The sequence below is a fragment of the Phocoena phocoena genome, chromosome 19 (assembly GCF_963924675.1).
Source record: "Phocoena phocoena chromosome 19, mPhoPho1.1, whole genome shotgun sequence".
Classification (NCBI taxonomy): Eukaryota; Metazoa; Chordata; class Mammalia; order Artiodactyla; family Phocoenidae; genus Phocoena; species Phocoena phocoena.
Window position 1 is genome coordinate 19438073 of NC_089237.1, and position 19826 is coordinate 19457898.

The following is a 19826-nucleotide window of genomic DNA, read 5'->3' on the forward strand; positions in this document are numbered from 1 at the left end:
GAAAGTGGAATCCGTTTTCACTCCCACAGACGTCTTGTTTGAGTACCTGCTTCTCCATCCTCCTTCTGCCAGTGATAGTGTCTCTTCAGCAGTTTCATGTTTGCCAGTCTGATAGGCATAAAAATGATAATCTTAGTTCTTATTTTCATTTCTTTGATTCTAGGTAAGGTCGAAACATCTTTTCATATGAAGATAATAATAACTAGAATGATAATAGCAGCTAACATTTGTCGAATGCTTACTTGCATACCAGACACTTTTCTGAGCACACTTCAAATAGTTTCTCATTTCATCCTCAAAACAGGTGTGTGAAGTAGGCACTGTCACCATCCCCGTGTTACATTTGAGGAGCTGAGGCACAGAGGAGTGAAGTAAATTACCAGAGATATCACAGTTAGGAAGAGGCCAAGCCAGGGTTTGAGCTCAGTCTAGCCTGTACTTCTTAACCACCACGTTGTTGGCTATTTGTATTTTTTCTGTGAAGTACGTTCCTATTCCTTGCTCATTTTTCTTTTGGAGTTCCTTTTTTTCTTAAGAATATGCAAGTGTTTTTTTATATAGTAAACAAAGCTTTTATTATTGTAGCAGAGATTTTTCTCAGTGTGTCATTGTTCTTTTAACATTCAGGTTTTATTTTGCTGGAGTGCAAAGACTTGTATTTTCTGTATAGCCCAATCTACTGACCTTTTTCCTTTATAGATTCTGCTTTTTGTATCATGCCTTCCCACCTGGTTATATTTCTAGGTGGGGAAATAAGCCAAAATATTTTTAGACTTATGTGGTATTTTGGATTAAAGCCACCACTGCTCCTTTTTGTTAGCACAACTAATCTAGATTTTTCAATCCTATTTTCACAGCATTTCTTTGTTTTTTTATCTGTTCTGCCATTCCGTAAAATTCTCTGTAGACCATAAAGCACAAAAAGCATATGAGATACCATGAAAAGGCAGCTCCTGACATTCGAAGCCCCAGTAGAAGCAGGTCAGGATAACAAGCACGGTGTGACCCACGGAGCAGTTCATTCTCTTGGGCTGAGTCATCCTTCTGACCTCAGCGGAATCTTCATTGTCTGATATAGTTACGCTTATACTTATTTCCATATTTACACACCCAGGAAACGAGACTTCATTCACCGACTTCAGACCATCACATTCCTACTACCTACTTAGCTGGATTTCCATAATCAGCCTTTTGAAAAGGTAACTCTAGCTTATCTGCTAGGTTATCCCTAGCCTGCCACACAGCACAGACAGCACCCACTGGGAGGCATGACCATCGTATTACCCCCGAGTGCAGAAACCCCACGGAAAGAGCACGCAGACACCTGACAGAGTGACATTCCCTTTCCTAAAACGGTAGAAGCTCAGAACTAGAGTAACTCCCAGGATCCTCAAGTCAAATTAATGCCCCTCTAATGCTTAGATTTTTCCGCGTGACCCCTAGCGAGCGTTGGTACACCTTCCACGTGAAAACCTCCAGTGATGAAGAAATCAGTTCTTCCCGAGACTCTTTCGGGGAGTTCCTGTGATGACAGCGTTCTTCCTTATTTGAATGAGAATTTGTCCTGTTGCAACCTCCTCCTGTTGGTCCTCGTTTTGTCCCCCGTCTTTCTGCATCTGCCACTTTAAACTTTTTAAGATATGTTTTCTTTTTACAGTTAGAATGCAGTTAATGTCTGATTTAGATTTGTATTGAAGCATATCTTTCCTGTGGTTTGAAGAATTAATTAACGCATCCAAGCCAACTTGGAAGCTGTCTTACCTTGCGGTGTCAGTATTGAGGCTTCTCAACTCTACTGGGTCTTCCTAACGGATTAAAAGATGTGCTTATACTGGATCCTAAGATAAAATGAGGCAGTTGTGTCTCATCCTAAGAAAAGATGGAATTCTTAAGGGAGACTGCATTTTCACTTCATTTGAGAACTTTGGTTTTCATCATTCTTCCCCCTCGGCAGCTAAAGCAGTGGACGGATACGTGAAGCCACAGATCAAGCAAGTGGTCCCTGAGTAAGTGTCCCGGGTCCAGCTCTGGTCTCCTGCTGCCTCTCTTCTCCTCTCACCCCCGCACCTGGCTCTCCTCACCCCTCACCGCCGCCCCTCCTGGGGAGGGAGCTGGGCTTGGTCACCAGGGCATCGGTACCCGGGGCCCCGCTCCTGCAGCCAGGGCCCCAGCCCTAGGGGGCACTCTGTCCTTCCGCACCTGAAAAAGACACGAAGGTGGCCCCCGAGCCCCTCCCCGCTGAGGCTGTGCTCTGCTTCCTCTCGCAGGTTTGTGAGCGCCTCTGCGGACTCTGCCGGGAGCAGCGCCACCTACATGGACCAGGCCCCCTCCCCAGCCGTGTGCCCCCAGGCTCACTATAACATGTACCCACAGAAGTAGGTTGTGTTCTCCTGGGGCTCAGAGGGGAGGAACTGGGCACTTGGCCTCAGGCTGGGCACCAGAGGGCTGGTGGGCAAGGAACCCAGAGCTCCTCTAGGTCTGAGATCACCCAGGCCGGGCCGGGCTCTGGCACGTGCCCAGGTGGGAGGGAGAGATTCAACCAGTAGATGTTGGTAGTTTAGAGTGGGGTTGGGCAAATGGCACCTGCTCCCCTCTCTTAAAGTGGAGATTTTTCTGGCTCTTTATAAGGACCAGGTGGGGTTTAGGTGTGTGCGGGCAGCCAGTGTTAGGGGCAGGTAGGCTGGATATTTTAGTCCGAGTCACTCTGTCCAACCAGCTAGCAAAGGACTCTGCCCCAGGGTTCAGGTCAGAGTGCTGCTTTCCTGCGAGGCCTGGGCCAAGGGTGCAGGCGGTCGGTCTTGAGCCGCTCACCTGGGGGGGTGCGGGGTGGACTCTGCTGCTCCTCATTGGCCTCTGGCAACCTTTCCCTTCCCGTAACCTCTCCCCTTTCCCTCCGAAGCCCTGACCCCGTCATTGACAACGATGGGGACTTTGATCTGGACGACACGATGGACGTGGCACGGCGCGTGGAGGAGCTCTTAGGCCGACCTATGGACAGTCAGTGGATCCCCCACGCACAGTCGTGACCCCCCGTGGCCACCTCCAGCTTCTTCATCCTCGCCGGAGGAGTTACTTTTGTGGATGTTTTAATTCCATGAATCGCTTCGCTTTGGAAACAATACTCATAATGTGAAGTGTTACTACTAGTTGTGACTTTAGTGTTTCTGTGCATGGTGGCACCAGTGAAGGGAATGTGAGTGTGTGGGTGTGGGTGTGGGGGTGTGTGTGTGTGAGATTGCACGTTGGGCTGTTTCTCCCCCTTGCTGTCCGGAGCTTAGCTGCAGCACTGGGGCCACAAACAGAGGCTGCGGTTGTTTTAACCTTGTGCCGAAAGGTAGGTAGTTCCATGAACCCTGGAACTTGGCCATGTGTTTTGAGGGTGGCCGAACTTGGACATGCGGCTGTTGAAGTGACAGAAGGACAGAGGGAGGTGAAAGCACCTCGTGTCTGGTGAATCTTTGTCACTGTGTCTGCCAAGCCATTGATCTATGAACATGATCGTTTCCACTTTTCTTCTGAAACGTAGAAGCTGCCTTTTCACAAAGAAAACCAGTCCTCCCTCCTTCCCTGTCCCCCAATCCCCATTTTCCTCGGTAGGGATGGGAGAAGGGGGGGCATAGAGCAGTCGCTGGGGCAAGGGAAGATGTGGGTTTTCCGACGGGTAGTGGCTTTTTAAATAACCCGTAACCCATCTAAATGTTCTCTGCCTCTCCCGCTGACTCCCAGCCCCCACGGAGTTGCCGCTTAGTTCCTATGTGTGTACGCGTGTGCAGGCACGTTTGATGAAGTAGAGGAAAGAAAAGAGAGTCACATGACTAGAGCTTACAGTGTTGATGTCCTTTGTGTCGTGGCCAGAGTGGACTGCCCAGCCCCGGCTCGCAGGCGCTGAGAACGTTGCCTTGTTACCCGGGAGTGGCTGTCCAGTCTGCCCGTCCTTCCTCTGTGCTGGTAGAGGCACAAGCGAGGCTTTTCAAAGGCTTATTGATAACGGCATTTTGCAAAGGTTGAATGGTGTTTTTGTTTCCAAATTGGGACTTGTTTTTCCCTTCCCACCCTAATTTGACATCAGAATTCTTTCTTGCTGCGTCAGGTCCTGTGCCACTGGGACGCAGGTCACCTCATTTCCCTTCACTGTCTGCACACAATGTCTTGGGGAGCGGGTGGCAGGAATGTGGGCTGAACCCAGGACCAGCGCGTTGCCACCCTGGTGCAGGGTGCTGGGTGTCGGCATTGGTAATTTGGGGAAATGCAGTCAGCGAGTTTGCTGAGAAGTTTGTTTTGCAAAAACAAGGCAAAACCAAAAATCCTCGGCATAACTTTATCCAAAGTTTGTTCCATAGCTTTATACCAGAAGGAAGGAATGGGCCATGGCAGGCAGGTGGGAAGAGGGGGAAGCAGGTATAACTTTGGGGTTAGGCCTGTAAGGTCACCCCCAGCACCCCCCTCCAAAAGAAGGGCCTGACCACACCCAGGAGAGAATGGCCCTAAAAACATTATTTTTATACATGTGAGTAAATAAACATATTTTTTTTACAAAAATAACTTCTGAATTTATCAGTGTTTTGATGTTAAAGGAAAATATTCCTCTGTAGTAAATTATTTATTGAAAGAGGACTTTTTACAAGCTGCTCTTTGCCCTAGCTTGGTTTCATACACTGATTTACTTTTCTGTGCTGGGCAGTAGACCGTCTCTGCCTCTGAGGAGCAGGCGGACTCCTCCATGGATACCAGCACTGACGCAGGATGCCGCGAAGCCCCTGACGTCCCCTCAAGATTTGATGAAAATCCCCCCTGAGGTTGGGAGTGTTGGAGAAAGGTAGAAAGGAAGCCTGGCTGCTCCTGGACTCAAAGAGACCTCTCATGCCCGACACCGGGGCACCCTGAGTGCCGGCCCTGGTTGTCCCAGCAGCCCTGGGGGCAGGGATTGACACACTTTCAGATGAGGAGTGGGCCTAGCCACAGGCGTGCCGAGGGCAGAGCTCTCACTGCATAGTTAGCACTGGGGTTGGGGGGACAGGTTCCCAAGAAAGTGGCTGCCCCGAGCCTGGGGTTCCCGCGCACGTCCGGTGGCTGAGCTGTCCTCCGTTCTCCCGAGGCTATGCCTGTAGATGGGAGAGATTTTTGACTGAGAGTTGCGCTCGCTATCTGCATGTATCTTCTCTCTTCTCCCTGTTCTGCAAACCGCAAGGAGAGGTGACAGGCAAGTCCTGGCCACCTCAGCCTCTCACTCGCTCCCAGACACACATATGCACGTCATCAAAATGTTTCAATGTGTGGTATGTGCAGGGCTTCGTAGGGGGTGGGAGGGAGACTAAAAGTGAATATAACTTAAAATGGAAACATACTTTTTATAATTTTTCTTTATAAAACTTTGTGAAATTATTTCAGATACAGATTTTAGTGTTGATGCAGGTTAGTATATAGGCACCAAAAAAGTATTGTTTACGACTTGTGTATTTTATGTTACAATAAATACTTCCTCTAAATGGACAACATTGAGTCCTCTTTTTATTTTTTTCCATCAGGTGGTGAGATAGAGTGGCTTTCATAGGGAAAAATTTGAAATCATCAGTGTGACTCTGAAAAGAGGAACTAGTTGGGCACTGGCTGCCTCAGAGTGTGTGTGTCACCAGCTTTGATGGCAGATGGGGGCATTTCTTACCTTCCTGTACACATGAGGTTTTGAAAATTAGAATGATAGTCTTTTATCTCCTATTCCTGTTAGAAAGTTCATCCTTAAAATTCAGCACATTTAGAGTGCCTGCCCTGAGCCAGGCTTGTGTATGGGATGAGAAATCATTCCTGCCCTCAAGAGGATTGCAGTCTGGGAATCCACACACCCTGGAGCCCGCGCCACAACTAGAGAGAGAAAACCCACACGCCACAATGAAGAGCCCACGCGCTGCAACAGAAGATCCCACATGCCTCAACGAAGATCCCGTGTGCCGCAACTAAGACCCAACGCAACCAAAAACATGGGAAAGACAGCTAACACAACCAATTATGATAGGATATTGGCTCCTGCTGCCTTAAACCTATCCCAAGGCCATTATCAAATACAAAAGAACAGACAGGAAGGGCACCGAACAGCTGAGCTGACTTTTTTTTTTTTTTTTTTTGCGGTTCGCGGGCCTCTCACTGTTGTGGCCTCTCCTGTTGCGGAGCACAGGCTCCGGACGCACAGGCTCAGCGGCCATGGCTCACGGGCCCAGCCGCTCTGCGGCACATGGGATCTTCCCGGACCGGGGCACGAACCCGTGTCCCCTGCCTGCATCGGCAGGCGGACTCTCAACCACTGCGCCACCAGGGAAGCCCAGAAGCCTGAATTTGATTGGATCAATTTGTGGAGCCATTTATTCCCCAGGGCGTTGTTGAAAAATATAGCAATCAGCCAGCAACTAGTGTAGTTTAACAGCTGGGTGTGGTCGGGGAAAGAGACAAGGAGAGATCTGTGCAAATCACTGTCCTGCTAGGGTGACTGTGGGCATAACTCCCCCCTAAGTGGCAATATCAGAGGCTTCACACTGTGTGTGGGGGTGGGCAGTGGGGAGCAGATAGACTCACTAACATAATCCTGCCACTCACTAAACAAGGAAACTGGTTTACTTGGACAAGAAACAAGGAAATGCTAAACTGGTTTCCAAGGTGGCTGCACCATTTTACATGAGGGTTCTGATTTCTCTACATTCTTGCCAACACTTGTTATTTTCTGACCTTTTGATTATAGCCATCCTAGTGGAGTGTGACATGACTTGAGTCAGTTTTAATTTGCATTTCTCTGATGACTAATGGTGTTGAGCAGCTTTATCAGAAGCCCTGGAAAATTCACAAATATATGGAAATTAGACAATACAGTCCTACATAACAAAATGAAAAAAATGAAGTAGTCACACTTACCGATTTCAAAACTTACTACAAAGAAACAGTAATCAACGAAGTGTGGTACTGGCATAAGGATAGACCTATAGATAAGTGGAATAGAATTCAGAGTCTAGAAAGAAACCAATGTGTCTATGGTCAACAAATTTTTCACAAGGGTGCCAAGACCATTCAATGGGGAAAGAATAGTCTTCTCAACAAATAGTGCTGGGACTACTGGATAGCCACAAGTGAAAGAATGAATTTGGAACCTTACCTTACATCATATATAAAAATTAAAAATGGATCAAACATCTAAACGTAAGAGCTAAAGCTATATAAAACTCTAAGAAGAAAACAGAGGTTCAGGGGCTTCCCTGGTGGCGCAGTGGTTGAGAATCTGCCTGCCAATGCAGGGGACACGGGTTCAAGCCCTGGTCTGGGAAGATCCCACATGCCGCGGAGCAACTAGGCCCGTGAGCCACAATTACTGAACCTGCGCATCTGGAGCCTGTGCTCTGCAACAAGAGAGGCCACGACAGTAAGAGGCCCGCGCATCGTGATGAAGAGTGGCCCCCACTTGCCGCAACTAGAGAAAGCTCTCACACAGAAACGAAGACCCAACATAGCCATAAATAAATAAATAATTAATTAAAAAAAAAAAAAAACAGAGGTTCATGTTGTGGGATTTGGCAATGATTTCTTGGCCAAGACACCAGAAGCACAGGGAGCAGAAGATAAATTGGACTTCATCAAAATAAACTTTTGGGAATTCCCTGGTGGTCCAGTGGTTAGGACTCGGTGCTTTCATTGCAGTGGCCCAGGTTCAATCCCTGGCTGGGGAACTAAGGTCCTGCAAGCCGCGCCATGGTGCATCCAAAAAAATAAAAAATAGAAAAACTTTTTTGCTTCAAAAGACACTATTAACAGAGTGAAAAGGCAACCCACAGAACGGGAGAAAATATTCGCAAATCGTATGTCTGATGAGGGTTAATAGCCAGAATATATAAAGAACTCCTCAACAACAACAACACATTTTAAATGGGAGCATGACATGAATAGACATTTTTCCAAAGAAGATATACAGGTGGACAAAAAGCACAGGAAGAGATGCTCAATTGTAAGGGAAATGCAAATCAAAACCACAATGAGATACCACTTCTTACCCATCAGGTTGGCTACTATAAAAAAACAGAAACAGGGACTTCCCTGGTGGTACAGTGGTAAAGAATCCACCTTCCAGTGCAGGGGTGCGGGTTTGATTCCTTGTCGGGAAACTAAGGTCCCACGTGCTGCGGGGCAACTAAGCCTGCATCTCAGAGAGCCCGCGTGCCGCAAACTACAGAGCCCACGCGCCCTGGAGCCCGTGGGTCACAAGTAGAGAGAGAAAACCCACATGCCACAACTAGAGAGAAGCCCACATGCTGCAACGAAAGATCCCGCTTACTGCAACTAAGACCCGACACAGCCAAAAAAATTAAGAAAATAAATAAACAAATATATTTTTTAAAGGCAGCCTTACTGAGCCATGTCAAAGATTTAAAAAACAAAACAAAACAGAAAACAGCAGCTGTGGTAGGGGATGTGGAAAAATTGGAACCCTTGTACATTGAAGGTAGGCGTGTAAAATCGTGCAGCTGCTGTGAAAACAGTATGGTGGTTCCTCAAAAAATTAGACATATGAATTACCATATGATCTAGCACTTCCCCGTCCGGGAATATACCCAAAAGAATTAAAAGCAGGGGGCTTCCCTGGTGGCGCAGTGGTTGAGAGTCTGCCTGCCGATGCAGGGGACATGGGTTCGTGCCCCGGTCCGGGAAGATCCCACATGCCGCGGAGCGGCTGGGCCCGTGAGCCATGGCCGCTGAGCCTGCGCATCCAGAGCCTGTGCTCCGCAATGGGAGAGGACACAACAGTGAGAGGCCAGCGTACCGCAAAAAAGAAAGAAAGAAAGAAAGAAAAGAATTAAAAGCAGGGATTCAAACAGATATTTGTACACCCGTGTTCATAGCAGCATTATTCATAATAGCCAAAAGGTAAAAACAGAAAAGTCCATCAATGAATGAATGGATAAATGTGGTATATACATACAATGTATATTTCCTTCCTTAAAAAGGAAGGAAATTCTGACACATGCTACAACGCGGATGAATCTTAACCAGGAAGACATTATGCTAGGTGAAATAAGACAGACACAAAAGGACAAATATTGTAAGATTCCCCTTATATTAGGCACCTAGAGTAGTCAAATTCATAAAGACAGAAAATAGGATGGTGGTTGCCAAGGAATGGGGAGTTATTGTTTAATGAGTACAGAGTTTCAGTTTGGAAAGATGAAAAATTTTGGAGAGACATGATGGTGATGGTTGCACAACAATGTAAATGTACCTAATGGCACTGAAGGGGACACTTAAATATGGTTAAAATGGTAACTCATGTATGCTTTACCACAATAAAAAATGGATCCAAAAAAATGGATCAGAGACCTAAATGTAAGAGCTAAGATTATAAAATTATTGGAAGAAAACATAAGGGTAAATCTTCATGACCTTGGATTTGACAATGAATTCTTAGATACAACACCAAAAGCACAAACAGCAAGAGAAAAAATAGGTGGTTGGACTTCATCAGAACTAAAAATTTTGTGCTTCAAAGGACGCTATCAAGAAAATGAAAAGATAACACAAAAGGTGGGAGAAAATATTTGCGAATCATATATATCTGATAGGGGACTTGTATGTAAAATATATAAAGAACTCTTACAACTTAATAATAAAAAGACAAGTAGTCCAATTAAAAAATGGGTAAAGAAGCTGAAAAGACGTTTCTCCGAAAAAGTATACAGATGGCCAATAAACACATGAAAAGATGCTCGACATCATTGGTCATCAGGAAAATGCAAAAACTGACTCAGATCACTTCACACCCCACTAAGATGACTATAATCAAAAGGTCAGATAATAACAAGTGTTGGCAAGGATGTAGAGAAACTAGGACCCTCATATACTGGTGGTGGGAATGTAAAATGGTGACACCACTTTGGATACCAATTTAGCAGTTCCTTAAACAGTTAAACCGTTATTACACGACCCTGACATTCCACTCAATGGAACGCAGTGAATCCCTTGCATTACGTTTTTATGCAAGAAAATATATGTCCACAGAAAAACTTGTACAAACATTCGTAACAGCATTTTACATAATTGCCAAAGAGTGGAAATGACCCAAGCGTCCATCAACCGATGAATGGATAAACAAATGTGATACATCCATACGATGAAACATTATTTGGCAATAATAAGGAATGAACTACTGGTACACAGTACCACATGGAAGAACCTTGAAAACATGCTGAGTGAAAGAAGCCAGACTCAAAAGACCACATCTTGGGCTTCCCTGGTGGCACAGTGGTTGAGAGTCCGCCTGCCGATGCAGGGGACACGGGTTCGTGCCCTGGTCCGGGAAAATCCCACATGCCGCGGAGCGGCTGGGCCCGTGAGCCTATGGCCGCTGAGCCTGAGCGCACGGAGCCTGTGCTCCGCAACGGGAGAGGCCACAACAGTGAGAGGCCCGCGTACCGCAAAAAAAAAAAAAAAAAAAAAAAAAAAGACCACATATTATATGATTCCATTTACAATGAAATGTCCAGAATAGGGAAATGTATATATAGAGAGAGTAGATTTGTGGTTGCTTAGGGCTGGGGGCAGGGAGGTGGGAAGGGATTGGGAGGTGATAGCTAAAGGGCCTGGGATTGCTTCTGTGGTGACGAAAATGTTATAAAATTGACTGTTGGTGCGGCACATACCTATGAAGATACTAGAGGCCACTGAATTGTATACTTTAAGAGCTCAGCTGTGAGAAGAAGAGAGACTGCAAGACGGAGAGGCAGGTGAGGGTGTAGGGAAAGGTTTCAGTGTCTGAGAGCCTGGGTCAAGGGCACAGGTGGAGAGAGGGCTTAACCACGGACAGCAGAAGACCCTCATTCTGAGCACAGCTTCTCAAGCTTTTCAGTAGGATGGGGGAGCCGAGCTCCATCGGGCACCTCATTCCCAGTTGCAAAACTACCTCCTGGCATAAGGATGGGAGAAGTTTGTGTTTCCTTGCGATAAAGCCGATACGCTAACACAGGTGGTGACCTCAATTACCAGGTAGTTATCTTGAGAACAGGTGTTAATGGGTTGTGTCTGCCTGGCTCTGGCTTTAAAAGGGGGTGAGACTCTTTTCTATCTGCAGTCCCAGCAGATTGCCTGCGGTGTTCCACACTCTGCTTTGACGTTTATTCAATAACAAAAGTATTTCCTTCCTCTACTACCTTTGTGGAGACCAATTCTGGATTGGAAAACATTTTTGCTTTTTAACAGTTCTCAAGTTTGCACCTGCTCCAGGGTGGGGTGCACCCCACTCCCGGCTCAAGCTGATACGAGTCTGAGGACCACGATACTCTGGCCCTAACTTCCCTCCACCTGCCAGCTTGGGCCAGCTCCCAGCACAGCGGCCCTTAGGCAACCTGCCCCTTTAAGAGCCCCCCCCTTCCCAGCTCCTCCCTCAGGCCCGGTGGCCGGATTTCCTGGTTCAGGCCCAGCCCTTTAAAGCTGTGGCTCCATCCTTCTCGCCGGTTGTGTACTGAGGCTGTAGGGGGGTGCTGAGGGGGCCCTGGGTGCCAGGCAGAGGCACAAGTGGGCTGTGACAGGTGCATGTGGGCTTCGGGGGCGCACAGGATGCTGGGACAGGGTGGATCCTGGACAAAGCAGAGCCTCTCGGTAGTGGGCCAGATGTGCCATCCGTTAAGTACCTGCTGTGTGCCAGGCACCGTGCCATGCCTTTCCTGCACTTTCTGAGGGGTATTATTATTCCCATTTTACAGATCGGGGAAGGGAACGGAGCTCAGAGCAGCTGGCTGAGTTACAGGGCCAGACAGCTAACGAGGGGCAGAGCCAGGATCCAAACTCAGGTCAGTGTGACCCCAAAGCCCTGATGTTCTCTCCCCCGCATCACCTGCCTGACAGGTTTCACTTGGTGTTCCTGTGCGTGGGAGAGTGGGGGGGAGGAAATGGCTTTTCCCCCCTCCCCCTAGGGCCAGTACCTGGGGGCCTTCCTCCTGCCAGGAGCTGCTTGGAGATGCTGCTGCCGCTGCTGCCGTGCCTCGCGCTGTGCCTCCTGCTGCTGCCGCTGGCCGTGCTCTGGCGGCGGCGGCCGTCCCAGGATGCCAGGCTGTCCTGGCTGGTCCCTCTCCAGCACCGTGTGGCATGGGGGGCCCTGTGCTGGGCAGCCGCCTGGCAGCGGAAGAGCCTAGTGCGGAGCACGCTGCACGCGGGCCAGAGCCAGCAGCGGGCCCTGAGGCGGTGTCTGCAGGGAGCCCAGAGTCCCCGCTGTCCCCTCAGGGGGAGCACAGGTGTGTTTCCCAGGGTCTGGGGAGGTGGCCCAAAGAGAAAGAAACCCCATAGGACAGTCAGATTCCAGAACCTGAAGACCTCCCTTCCCCCTTCTACTGACAACACAGAGGGACCTGACCCAGAGACCCTGCCCAGGCCCGAGATAGTTCAAGATGAATTGTCCCATCCTGGGCCCTGACAGCCCCTCTTCCCCCAGGCCTGTTCTGGGTTCCTTCCTCAGGGGCCTCACCAGCCTTACCTGAAACTCTTGGGAAACTCTGTGGCTTCATGAGGATTTTACGATGTCTTTGGGGCTACAGATATAGACGTCTTCCGGAATCATCTCCCTCTGACCAAGGCCAGCCAGCTCCAGGAGGAAGAAAGTGGAGTGCAGCTCTTGCCTCCTGCCTCAAACCAGTACCGTGGGGAGGTCTCTCTGCAGGTAAACTGGGAAGGCTGGAGCCCAACCCTGCCAGAGACCCCCTAACTGCAGCCAAACCCTCCCATCAGAATGGGAAACAAACAAACAAACAAAATACCTGGGGCCTCAGGGTCTGGCTCAGGCCCAGGGCCAACGACACTGCCTCTTGTCTCCCTCCAGGCCACCTTGCTGGGTCTGGCAGCCCTAAAGAAGACCTGCCCGGAAGTGCTGGCCCCAGAAGGCACGGCCCGTGTGACCCCTTCCTCCCCTTGGCCCTACCCCCTCCCTTGGCCTTGGCATGCCCTGGGCCAGTTGGGCCCTGCTGGAGCCAAGGACCCTAGGGCCCTGCTGCTGGAGGCACTGAGGTCCCCGGGCCTGCGGGCTCTGGAAGCTGGGACGGCGGTCGAGCTCCTAGACGTCTTCTTGGGCCTGGAGGCCGATGGCGAAGAGCTGGCTGAGGCCTTAGCTGCTGGGAACCCAGGAGCATCTCTCCCCAGACGGGCAGCTGAGCTGCGGGAGGCCCTGGAGCAGGGACCCCGAGGACTGGCCCTTCGGCTCTGGCCAAAGCTTCAGGTGGTGGTGACTCTGGATGCAGGAGGCCAGGCGGAGGCTGTGGCTGCCCTGGGGGCCTTGTGGTGCCAAGGGCTAGCCTTCTTCTCACCTGCTTATGCTGCCTCTGGAGGTCAGCAAGACTCAAGGGTAGTGAGGTGAGGGCAGGGGGCAGAGGTCACACAGCTAGCTGCCAAGCAGCAAGCCCTATATAATCATCTCATCTAATCCTGCCCAACCAGCAGCTCCATTTTACAGATGAAAAAACTGAGGCTCATAGAGGTTAAGAGACACACATATTTACACCGCACCAGCATTTAACCACAGGTCCATCACCTCCAGAGCCACCGCCCCTTCCCAGTTAAGACCTTAGAGGCAGAGGGCTGAGCCTGGGGGAGCCAGGAAGGGTGGAGTGGGAGGGCAGCGGTGGGATCGATGCTCAGAGGATTGGGGACTGGGATCCAGGGTGAGGGGCTCTTGCCCAGCAGAAAGCAACGTTACCACCAGATGCAGAAGCTGCTTGCTCCCCACAGGGGCGGTGGGCCTGAGTCTGTGGCCAGAGCAGCCCCATGGCCTGTACCTTCTGCCCCCTGGAGGCCCCTTTATTGAGCTGCTCCCACTCAAGGAAGGAACGCGGGAAGAGGCTGCCCCCACCGTCCTACTGGCCGAAGCCCAGAAGGGCAAGGAGTACGAACTGGTGCTGACTGACCACACCAGCCTCACCAGGTGACCACCTGGCTGTCCACCCCCAGGCCACCTCAGGCCCTCTGGAACCCTGCTGAAAGCCAGGGGCATGGGCTAATGGGCCTTTGGGCCTGACCTCAGCCCCACTTCTACTCTATCAGGTGCCGCCTGGGTGACGTGGTCCAGGTGGTTGGTGCCTACAATCAGTGTCCGGTCGTCAGGTTCATCTGCAGGTAAGTGACCCCCTGGGTGGCTGAGAGATCATCCTTTTGCCCTGGGTTCCTCTTCCTCCTGCTTCCTCCTCCCCAGGCTGGGCCAGACCCTGAGTGTTCGAGGCGAAGACACTGGTGAGGACGTGTTCTCTGAGGCCTTGGGCCAGGCGGTGGGGCAGTGGCCAGGGGCCAGGCTGTTGGACCATGGCTGTGTGGAGAGCAGCATTCTGGGTAAGCTTCTCCACTGGCTCCTGCCTCCCGTCCTTGGCTTGACTGTCCCCCAACCCATACCCATCCTGCTGGGAGATCTCTAGGAAAGAGAAAAGAGCCTGCTTTGCTGCTCCTAACAAAAGTCCTTCCCCATATCTAACTCCCATCCCTCCTGCTGCCTCTATCCATGTTCTCTCCATTCACCCCACTCCCTGCCAAGAAACTCCTTTTCTCCCCGCTGTGAACCCGGGAGTGGGGAAGAACAGGTGGGGGCAGTAGGCTTCGGCTTTCGATGCTGCCCTGTTCACAAAAGCACGTGTCCACGATGCGGGGGTTTGTCTACAGATTCCTCCGAGGGTTCTGCTCCCCACTATGAGGTGTTTGTGGCACTGAAGGGGCTAAGGAACTTGTCGGAGGAAAATCGAGACAAGGTACACGAGAGACAGGGACAGGGTATGACTGCATGTCCCTTTCACTCTGCACGCCCCCAGGTGCTGTGGGCACAGGGGAGAGATGAGGAGGAGGGGTGTGGGCAGGAGAACCTCCCTGGGGCTCTGGGAAGGGAGGGATGAGTCCCACGGACACACACGTATACGCACGAAACTGCTACCCACGCGTTCCCTGGACACGGCCGTGCGTGCCTCACCGCACGCCCCACACCAGCCTCACGCAGGCCGTTCTGTTTCCAGCTTGACCACTGCCTTCAGGAAGCCTCCGCTCGCTACAAGTCCCTGCGGTTCCGGGGCAGCGTGGGCCCTGCCCGAGTCCACCTGGTGGGGTGGGGGGCCTTCAGAGAACTGCGGGCAGCCCTCGCTGCCTGCCCCTCAGCCCCCTTCCCTCCTGAGATGCCCCGGGTTCTCAAGCACAGGTACCTGGCCCAGTACCTGCAGAGGAGGGTGGTGTCCTGAGCTGAGGCCTGCCCACTGCCCTGTTCACCCTCACGGGCTGCCTCGCTCTTTCCTCTGGGGCCCCTCTGGACGGGGAGCCCTTGGCCAGGGTCTTCGAGTGTCAGCTGACGGTTGCCCATCAGAGCTGCTGGGCCTTAGGGAGGCCCGACCTAGTCTGTCAGTTCTGAGGAGTTGACTTCAGGGATAGAGCAGACAACAGCAGTGCCCCATCTGGAGGCCCCCGGCCCACCCTGGAAGACCCTGGGGTTCCAGTCCACGCTGACAGTGCCTGTGTGTCTCAGCCCGTGCACCAGGCAGGCTGGAAGTGTTGGGAGTTAATGCTCTCAGGAGTGACCCTCAGTCAGCAAAGGAACAGGAGCTGGTGATCACAGACCTCAGCTTCATCGTCCCTCAGTGGGACAGCTCTGAAGCGTATTCTGGATTGTCTCCCTCGGAGGGTCACCACCAGTTGCCCACAGCGGTAACCCTCTCATTAACAAAGTTCTTGGTTTTCCTTCTTTCCCTCCCGTCCCTACTCCCTTATGTGCTTTCTTGGATCACCGCCCCAATAAACCTCTTGCACCCAGAATCTTGGCTTGGGGTCCGCTTTTGGGGAAACCAGTGGTCCCATTCGCTCTGGTGCTGCTGCAGCCTGGGCTCCCCTCCCAGCTTCAGCTCTGGACACCAGGGCTTTCCCCACACTCCCCCTCTGGGCTGGGGCAGGCCCTGAGTGTGTGGGCCCGCAGAGCCCTCGGGGACCCCTGCCACAGCCTAAGTCAACCCAGAAGACACAGAGCCCCTCATCCTACCTCTCCCCATTCCAAGCTTCACCTAAATGCGGAGGGGCTGCTCCCCAACTCCCCTTGCCCTGGCTTAGCACGAGTCCCCTTCCTGGCCCAACACCCGCCAATCACTTCCATGGGCAGGCCCTGTACTGTAAATCATAAAGAATCAGAGCAGGAAGCAGCTCCAGAGACCATCTGGCTTAACCGTCCATCTTAACCAGTGGGGAAACTGAGGCTTCGTGGGGTCATGAGGTTTGCCCAAAGCCCCGCAGCTCCTCCTAAGTACCTCGGCACCTGATCCCAATCAGTTGCCAAGCCTCAGGTTCTGCCTCTGAATTACCACTTCTAGATTCCACGCCCCACATCCAGGCCCCTGCCCCCTCCCACCCGGCCCCCACACCAGCCCACCACTCCTTCCTGCTAAGATCCTCCCGCAGTGCAGGAGTAAGACCCTTTGACCCACCCTGGCCTCACTTACCTGTCCAGTCACCTCTCTCTTGTAAGAGAAGTGATCTGTGGACCACACCTTACTTCCCGCGAGAAATAAGCGCTGTCGTGTCTAGGTCTTTGTCCCTTCTTCAGAATGCCTTCTCCCCTGACCTTACTTGATGAAACCCACTTTTCATGCAAGGCTTTTTCTGAGGCCTTTCTCCACTGAGCTAGCCTTTTGCCGGGTCGCCTCCCCACCTGGACTTTGGAGCTCCTTGAAAACTGGGCTGTATCCTATGCACACTGTCACTCCAGTGCCCAGAGCAGGGCCTGGCACAGAACTGGTGCTCAGTAGACAATGCCCCGGAGAAGACATCAGCCTAGAGATGGCACGTGTCCTTCACCCCATGGTGGCTCTCTCCCTGCTGATGGTGGGATGGGACTCCATCCCTCCTGTCCAGGCAGCCCAGCCAGGTAGGAAGGAAGCTGGGGATGTTGAAGGATCTCACCAGGTTTTGCTGCTTTCCTCCCACTGCCCAGGGTTGGCTTTCAAGTTTCTCCATCTTGGAGGTTGGTGAAAGGGACAGAGGGAAGAAGAGAGACAGAGGGGAGGGAGAGCCAGCTAAGAAAGCTTCTCCGTGGAGGAAGAAGGCCCTGGAGCCTGAAGGCCCCAGGAGCAGTGACAGGAGGACGGGGGCAGAGGCCTGTTGCCTGGCTGCCCTCTCCCCCCACACACATCCTGTGGAGAGTGAGTCTCACGACTGCCTCCTTTCCTGCCCCTAATTAGCAGCTCCCCTGACACACTGTCCCACACCAGCATCCCAGGCAAGGCCTCTTTTGTGCTCCCAGATTCCTAGGTGCAAGTTGGCCTCATTAGTGCCCGGAGACCGCCCCATCTCCAGGGAGCAGGCAGACGGACGGGGGCGGGGAGGTGACCAGGAGCACAACGATCCACCTCCAGTCACTGAGTGCCTTGGCGGCCATTCCTTGGGCCCAGCCTGGAGACGGCCCTCCTGCAGGAGGCTAATCTTAGATTTGCCATTGTCTGGCCCCAGAGTGGACGCAAGCGCCCATCTCTCCCCCGCCACCCCAGAGCACTATAAACCCCAGGACCCTGGGAGCGGGTTGCAGTTGACAGCCCCAAAGCTCCTGGCTATTTGGACCACTGCAGACGACACCTTTCCCGGCTACGCCACTCTGAGCCCCAGACACCATGAATCCTCCTTCTACAAAGGTAAAGACCCGGGGACGGAGGGGTGACTCATTAGGCCAGGGGCAATGAGAGGGCCTGCTCAGGGAGCTGGAAGAAAGGTTGAAGGTGTCTAGCTCTTGGCCTTTTCCCACGTGGGTTCTGAGGCAGCGGACGGGGTGGACCCTTGGCCAAGTATCTGCCTTGGCTAACATTGCATTGTGCCGTGTTCTCCTAAGAGTTCATGTTTATTGAGCCTTCACGACGTATTAGGTGCTGTTTGCACCTGTCATCTCATTTCATCCTCCCAGAAGCCCTGCACAGTAGGAATTATTTAATACCCAGTTTACAGGTGAGGACGTTGTGCTCCCTGAGAGGGCAGGAAACTGGCCCAAAGCGACTGAGCTGTTTCCCCTGCAAGGGAGCAGCCGACAAGACAACAGCTTGGATCCTGCCAGTCCTTGATTTGCACGTGTTTGCCCACTGTGAGGGGGGAGGAGCGGATAAATAGGGCCTCTGTTTCCCTGAGCTAAGTTTCCACAAACGTCTGGGGCAGATTCAGACATGTCTGTTTTCAGGTGGAGTGGTCAGCGCTCTAATGGGTACCCAGAGGAGAGAGGGATTCATTCTGTCCAGGGGGTCTCAAAGGGCTTCCTGGAGGAGATGCTCTGCTAGGTCTTCAAGGACGAGTAGGTAAAGGAGCCAGACACGAGCCCTTCTCCAACAGAGCCCTTCAGACAGCTCTGCGCAGAGACAGGCAAGCTAAGCGACAGCGAGGGAGGAGCACAGGCCAGGAGGGGGCGTGAAGCAAGCTGTGCAGGGCCCGGGCGTAGGGGTTGGATGCGGGCGACCCTCAGCGCCCGGTCTCCGCCTCCCCAGGTCTCCTGGGCCACCGTGACGCTGCTGCTCCTGCTGCTGCTGCTGCCGCCTGCACTGCTGTCGCCCGGGGCGGCCGCGCAGCCTCTGCCCGACTGCTGCCGTCAGAAGACGTGCTCCTGCCGCCTCTACGAGCTACTGCACGGCGCGGGCAATCACGCGGCCGGCATCCTCACGCTGGGCAAGCGGCGGCCCGGGCCCCCGGGCCTCCAGGGCCGGTTGCAGCGCCTCCTGCAGGCCAGTGGCAACCACGCGGCCGGCATCCTGACCATGGGCCGCCGCGCAGGCGCAGAGGCAGCGCCGCGCCCCTGCCCCGGGCGCCGGTGTCCCGCTGAGGCCACCTCGTCTGTCGCGCCCGGGGGACGGTCCGGGGTCTGAGCCCTTGCTCACGTCCTGTCCTGGCCCTACCCTGGCCCTGCCCTCTCCCCTCTGTCAGCCCGCCCGGTGTCAGCCCGCAGAAAAAGGGCAATAAAGACGAGCCTCCCTCTGTTAGTGTGGCTGCTCTCTGTCCCGGTGTGGTCGCGTCCCGCCCTCCAGGGGGCGTGAGAGTCTTTCTAACTATAAAGAGCCAGAAAACCTGGAGGCTCGGGGAAACCTCAGCTTGGGCGTGTTTGAACCCGAAACACTCTCGGGCGGGGAGCTCCCAGAGCAAGGAACTGTGCAAGGCCCTGGGGTGCGGAGAGAACCGCATATGTGCGTGCTTGGAGGGGAGGATGGGGATAGACACGTCCCTCGGTGCTCTACCAGTCATTCTGTATCGCAGGGCCTTTCCGGAGAGACGCAGAGGAGAGAAAAAGCAAGCAGAGGAGGGGAATCCGGCTGGGAAGGAGGGAGCTGCGCCTGCCGAAAAGGCAGGGAATCTGAGGCTCAACATAAATCTTCCAGAGAGCTGCAGCGTGGGGTAGAGAGTCTGGGGGAGCAGTGAGGCGTTGAAGGGGAGGCGGTTAGGCTTGTGCAGCCCAGATTGTGAAGACCCTCACAAGTCGTCAGGCTTTTCACTTTATTCTGTAGGTAGCTGAGAGTCAGGAGAAGTTCTTAAGTGGAGATGCGGCAAGATCTTCCTGCAATTAACCGAACACACCTGGTACAGGTTGAATTGTGTGCACACACACACACACCCCATTTACATGTTGAAGTCCTAACCCCCAGCACTTCAGAATGTAACCTTATTTGGAAATAGAGTCTTTGTGGACGTAATTAGTTAAAATGTGGTCATAACTGGAGTAGGGTGGGCCTCTAATCCAATACGATGTGTCCTTATATAAAGGGGGAATTTGGACACACAAGAAGAACCCATGTGAACATGAAGGCAGAGGTGGAGTGATGCATCTACAAGCCAAAAAATGCCAACAA

At 52.4% G+C, this 19826-nt stretch overlaps 3 protein-coding genes across 3 annotated transcripts in view; all 3 read left to right on the forward strand.

Moving 5' to 3' along the window:
* LOC136138193 (signal transducer and activator of transcription 5B) overlaps window positions 1-3140 on the forward strand; it is a 35668-nt gene extending 32528 nt beyond the window's left edge. The window contains exons 17-19 of the mRNA XM_065896808.1: window positions 1955-2006; window positions 2268-2375; window positions 2900-3140. Of these exons, the coding sequence (XP_065752880.1) occupies window positions 1955-2006; window positions 2268-2375; window positions 2900-3026 (287 nt within the window). The 3' untranslated portion in view covers window positions 3027-3140. The remainder of the gene's footprint in view (window positions 1-1954; window positions 2007-2267; window positions 2376-2899) is intronic.
* Window positions 3141-11458: 8318 nt separating this feature from the next.
* On the forward strand, window positions 11459-15781 carry GHDC (GH3 domain containing). Its single transcript, XM_065897077.1, has 10 exons — window positions 11459-11549; window positions 11724-11810; window positions 11965-12251; window positions 12552-12673; window positions 12833-13334; window positions 13735-13927; window positions 14047-14118; window positions 14195-14328; window positions 14653-14738; window positions 14997-15781. The coding sequence occupies exons 3-10, from the start codon at window positions 11978-11980 to the stop codon at window positions 15213-15215; spliced, it is 1602 nt and encodes a 533-aa protein (XP_065753149.1). The 5' UTR covers window positions 11459-11549; window positions 11724-11810; window positions 11965-11977; the 3' UTR covers window positions 15216-15781.
* Window positions 15782-17536: 1755 nt separating this feature from the next.
* HCRT (hypocretin neuropeptide precursor) lies at window positions 17537-18963 on the forward strand. Its single transcript, XM_065897644.1, has 2 exons — window positions 17537-17642; window positions 18477-18963. The coding sequence occupies exons 1-2, from the start codon at window positions 17622-17624 to the stop codon at window positions 18849-18851; spliced, it is 396 nt and encodes a 131-aa protein (XP_065753716.1). The 5' UTR covers window positions 17537-17621; the 3' UTR covers window positions 18852-18963.
* Window positions 18964-19826: the final 863 nt, after the last annotated feature.